This window comes from Eleutherodactylus coqui, chromosome 12 (assembly GCF_035609145.1).
Source record: "Eleutherodactylus coqui strain aEleCoq1 chromosome 12, aEleCoq1.hap1, whole genome shotgun sequence".
In the NCBI taxonomy this organism is placed as follows: Eukaryota; Metazoa; Chordata; class Amphibia; order Anura; family Eleutherodactylidae; genus Eleutherodactylus; species Eleutherodactylus coqui.
In genome coordinates, this window is record NC_089848.1 from 9,829,819 (window position 1) to 9,835,185 (window position 5,367).

The following is a 5,367-nucleotide window of genomic DNA, read 5'->3' on the forward strand; positions in this document are numbered from 1 at the left end:
CGACTTCCAACAACTACAGTCTTATAAAGTCTCTCTTCGCCCAATCCCCCGGGCGGGTGGGTGGGTGTCTTGCACGGCTCCGTCTTCTCTCTTCACTTGCTTCTCACTTCTGTTCCTCTTCCCTTCTTCTTTCCCCCTTTCCGTTCTAAGCTCCTCCCCCTTTCTATCTCGCTATTCTACTAAAGCTCCGCCCCCAGTCCCCCGCAGCCGCGTTACTCACTGTGCTGCATAAGAGACTGGGGGCATCAGCCTGACTGACGCTCCCTTTCCAACTAATACCAAAAAACTTACCGACAACTTCTTTAATGTCAAATGTGGGGTAGGCCACAGCTTTATTAACGATTTAACCCTTACTACCTATTTTTCTAACTCGCTAACCCTTCCCATGCTCCAACCCGCTTTAACTTAACTGAATTCAACTTTTACAGTTCCACTGGACGTTTGTAAGCCCGCTTTCCTTGGGCTTGTAAACCTTCCCTCAAACCAGCATGGAAAGTTCAGGCCACGCGGCATGCGCCGTATCCTTCACGGCGCATTCCGCCCCACCCCACGAACCCGAGCTAGCGCAGCCTCGACTCCATCCTGCAGTCCCGACAAGAACGTGTCCAACCCGACTTCGTTCAGGTGTACCCCGTCACTCCTCAGTGCACCTCTCTCTCTGTCCTCCAGCTCCCAATGTCGTATAGCAATCCCCCCGAGGGAATGCACAAATTTCGAGACCCTTTGGTTGACCACCTTCCGGACATTCTCAATTGCTTCGGGGCTTTTTGCCCCCCTCCAACGTCTCCTGCCGATGATATCCGACCAGACCAACATGGACTCCTGAAAACACTCCCTAAAACGGAGCATGTCTTGTTTCATTAGGACGAGTAGATCGCCCAATTTTATTTTTCCTAGGTCGTTCCCCCCGGCGTGCACGACCAGAATGACTCGCCGGGGGGTCCACCTGCTAATGTCCGTGATAATTTTCAGCAAACTGGGCCACTGCAGGCCTCTAACTCCATACCAGTTTACCACCGTGTCCGTCAATCCCAGGCTCCTTCCTGGTGGCCGAGTTGCTGCCCGCCTTTCGGCCCAATACACAAAAGAATGACCGACAATCCATATTTTCCACGGTTCCGCAGCTGAAAAATAGAAAACAAAGAAAACAGAACCCGTACCGTCCAACCGAAACGACTTAACCAACATACAGCAAAACCTTGCCACTCCTAATTACTGTAACACTAGGTCTGGTCTGATGTATGATTTGTAGGCCTGCGACTTCCATCTGCCCAGACGTTTTACGTCCTCCTCCTTCATACCATGTGCGTCTGCCATGGTTGCCGCCCCTATTCTAAAAGAATGCGTACCGAATTCGGACGCATTCAGGCCTGCCGCGCGTAGAGATGAACGAAAAAACCGCCGAAAATTGGAACCGGGTGAGGGGTGTGCCCTGCGCATGAACAAAAAATTGGTCACAGATGTTACGCGAGCTCATATACTCGCGTACCGTGGCTACCGGGCACCACTTGGAGCCAAGGCTGTTAATCGCTAACCACTCACCTCTGCCGTACATGTCTGTTTTGGACTTTCTAATGCATACCCGCAAAGACTCCCCCGAGGGAATAACGTCGTTGTGGCGAAGGCCGCCCGGCTTGTTTTTACTAGCCGGGACCAACTCACCGATGCGCAATGCCGCGAAAAACGCCACCGAAAAAGCTGCCCTGAATAGCAGCGCTTCCGAGCTATTGTCGCAAACACTTTCTAAAAGTTCTAGAAGCCTTACTAGCAAGGAAAACGTGATCGGACGTCGCTTGTCAACGCGCGTCTTCTCCTTTTTCCAGCCGCGTATTACTTGGCGGAACATAAAATCCTTCGTAACATCCGCCTTGCCGTGGAGTTTTAATAAAAACGCTACGCCGGCTAAGTGCTTTTTTGCTGCCCCGACAGACCGCCGTTTTTTGCGCAAAGATGCCAGCATATCCAGCGTCGCCGCCCGCGCCTTCTCGCCGTCGGCGACGGCACCGCCTGACAATGAAAGCCAATGTAGCCAGATAGAATTATAACTGTTCCACGTCGCACGCGTGACCGATGTCTCCACCAGCTTCAGTAATTCTGCTCTACCAGCTTCCATAAGTGAGGGGGGCATCGTGCCCCCTCGGCCTCCGCCTGTGGATGACGGTCCCTGAACGCTTACATCTGAAAACGAGAGAGTGCGTCAGCCGCCCCATTGTCACGACCCGGGACATGCCTGGCTCGCAAGTAGATATTGCTTTGTAGGCATTTTAAAACAACGTGTCTCAACAACGCCAACACGGGTGGAGAAGCCGATGTCTGCTTATTGATAACATGTACTACTGCCGCGTTGTCTGACCAGAAACAGACCTTGCGGTCCTGAAACTCCGAGATCCATAATTCCAAAGCTACCACCACGGGAAAAAACTCCAACAGTGTCACGTTTTTGGTCCACTTTCTAAGCAACCAACTCTGGGGCCAGGATTCCCGGCACCAGTGGTTATTGAAAATGACCCCAAAACCTCCTGATCCCGCAGCGTCCGCAAACAGGCATATGTCGCTTCCGGTCACCTCCTCCTTAGGGCATATCACCTGCCCGTTGAAGGACTGCAAGAACACCTTCCAGATATGTAAATCAGCTCTCATCCCCTGAGTCACCCGCACGAAATGGTGAGGCTCCCGGATTCCCGTCATGGCTAAAGTTAGCCTTCTCGAGAAGACCCGCCCCATGGGGATAACTTTGCATGCAAAGTTAAGCAGGCCTGCCAGACTCTGTATCTGGCGCAGGATGACCTTCCTGCAGCTGGACACTTCATTGACCACCTGGGTCAGCCTTGCTACTTTCTCCACTGGTAGCCTGAAAACCATGTCCTCGGAGTCGATCTCGATACCGAGGAAGGTGATCCGTGTTACTGGGCCCACCGTTTTTTCCTCTGATAACGGGACCCCTACCCGACGCATGAGAGACTGGAAGGTCTTTAGCAGAATTGCGCAATCGGCTGATGTCTCCGAGCCCACAAACAAAAAATCATCTAGATAATGTATCACCGATGAGATGCCCGTCTCATGCTTGAGTAACCACTCCAGGAAAGAACTAAACAATTCGAAATAATAACACGAAATCGAGCATCCCATCGGCAGACACATGTCTATAAAAAATTGACTCTCGACCCGGCACCCTAGAAGGTGAAAACATTCGGGATGAACAGGTAACAACCGGAAAGCGGACTCAATATCCGTCTTTGCCAGCTGAGCTCGCCTGCCCGCCGCCCTAACCAAACGCACCGCACAATCAAAAGACGTATACGTCACCGCCGCCTGATCTTTTGATATGCCGTCGTTAACTGATTCACCGGCGGGGAAAGAAAGGTGATGAATTAAACGAAACTTACCGGTTTCCTTCTTAGGTACTAAACCCAAGGGGGAAACCCGCAAATTGGTAAATGGCGGCGTTCCGAAAGGGCCGGCCATGCGGCCCAGCTCCACTTCTTTTAACAATTTCTCTTTGACCAAGCTAATATTATCCAACGCTGATTTTAAATTCGGGGAAAACATAGATGCGGGAGAAAAAACAAACGGAATCACGAAACCCTCGGAAAAACCGTCTTTAAGCATTTTTGCCGCCTGCTTCCTGTGGTAAATGTCTAACCACGGAAGCAGGACCCGACTTTTCACTGGTGTTCGGTGCTCCACTGGCACCACCCACTGTGGCAGACGCTCTTTGTTTTTTAAAGCAGCGAACTGCTGCGTGCTGCCCCCCGCAAACCGAGCACTCGTGTCGGAATTTGCAGGTGGCGTGAAATCGGCAATGGCCCTCGTTATAGAGCCAGCATGTGCCGTTAGGTCTCTGTGATGCCGCGGGGGGCTGTTGCCCGCCTCCCGCGGCTCCCGCCGGAAAGGACGCTCTGGCGGGCCGTTGTGCTAGGATCAGCTGGATCCACACGTCGGTCGCTTTTGTGGCCCAGCTTATGTGACTCGTTCCGGATACGCGCCTGCGGAAATCCTCATCATAGCGCCACCAAGCTGACCCACCGTGCAGCTTGTAGGCGCTGTATATGGTGTTTAAATAGACCATCAACTCTGGACCTTTAATCGGCTGATGCTGACACACCACATGAGCCAAAACCATATACGCCTGAAGCCAATTGCCGAACGTCTTGGCAATCTTTGGCTTCTTTTCCGTTCCCCGTTCGGACAACCGTTCCTTGTCCACCATAACGTGGTCCACCGACAATAAGGACCAAATATCCACATATAAACCTTTTTTGATCCTTTCCGTAACCTCTTCAGCCAAACCTACCCCTAGCGGGGCAACACCGCAGAACATCGAATCTGCAAATTTTAACCCTTCCGTTGGGTCACCATCTGTACACAACGTTGAGCTTCCAGACACATTACTCACAGGCGGGCCTCTGCCCCCCGGTGAACCACCGGATCCTGCAAGCCCCTCCTGCGGATCCACCTTGCTCAACAAAGACTTCAACACCGCAACCAAATCTTGTGTTTCCGCGCCCTTCGCGGGATCCATCACATTACACCAAGCATTTTGTAATGACAACTCACCAGCTCGACCGACCTCCGGCAGCGCCAAGGGTGATGTCCCAGCTGTATCCCTCCTCCGGATCCTGCGGTCTGGCGTGGGCTGACGACTGTCCTTATGCGTAGCCTCCTGCGCCCTTTGCTGATAGGCCAAACCAGGCTGGTGTCCGCACGACCGTCCATGCGAGTGGCCATGACTTCTGTAACTCCTGTAGTCTCTTGAACTTGGCTCGACTTGTACGTTGAGCAGGTGCCGATGTTCTTCAGAGTCCCGTCTATCTTCTCCTGAGCTGCTCCTATCTACTCTGCTGTCTACTCTTGCCCTGCCGCTGCTGCTACTTGAAGCGCTGCCCGCCTGCTCTAGCTGGCCCGGCCGCCTGGATTCTAATCCTATCGCCCTGGCTCTGTCCCTGCGCCTACGCCTAGCGCCCTGCCCTTGGCGGCTACTGCTAGCGTAATTAGCTGAAACTTGGGATGCATAACCCAACGTTTCTTGCAGCCTTGGGTCGAGGTATCTCGGGTTAACGAAACACCGATGCTGCATGCTTGTAGCGGGTGGCTGCATTACTGAAGTGTGTCTACTTGGCCTCTGTGTGGTGTGTGACCCCCTTTGCTGTCCCGGGTATAGGGAAGACTCCGGTCTATTAGCGCCATAGTAAGATGGCATACCGTGGCTACGGCTCGCTTGGCCCGCTGCAAGTGGGCTCTGGGTCGGGCTACGTGACCCCTCGAACCGGCTAGCCCTCCCCCGTTGTGCCCTTCCTGGGCTTAAAATTTCAGGGGTTGGGCTGCTAGCGGGGGTGCTAGCGGGGCTGCTAATGGGGCTGCTGGCGG

General features: G+C 53.2%; 1 protein-coding gene across 1 annotated transcript; it reads right to left on the reverse strand.

The window, feature by feature from the left end:
* Window positions 1-222: 222 nt before the first annotated feature.
* On the reverse strand, window positions 223-5,077 carry LOC136587037 (uncharacterized). The gene is made up of 2 exons (XM_066585448.1): window positions 4,558-5,077; window positions 223-1,124 (listed from the first exon to the last, which is right to left on the reverse strand). The coding sequence occupies exons 1-2, from the start codon at window positions 5,075-5,077 to the stop codon at window positions 526-528; spliced, it is 1,119 nt and encodes a 372-aa protein (XP_066441545.1). The 3' UTR covers window positions 223-525.
* Between the last annotated feature and the right edge of the window lie 290 nt (window positions 5,078-5,367).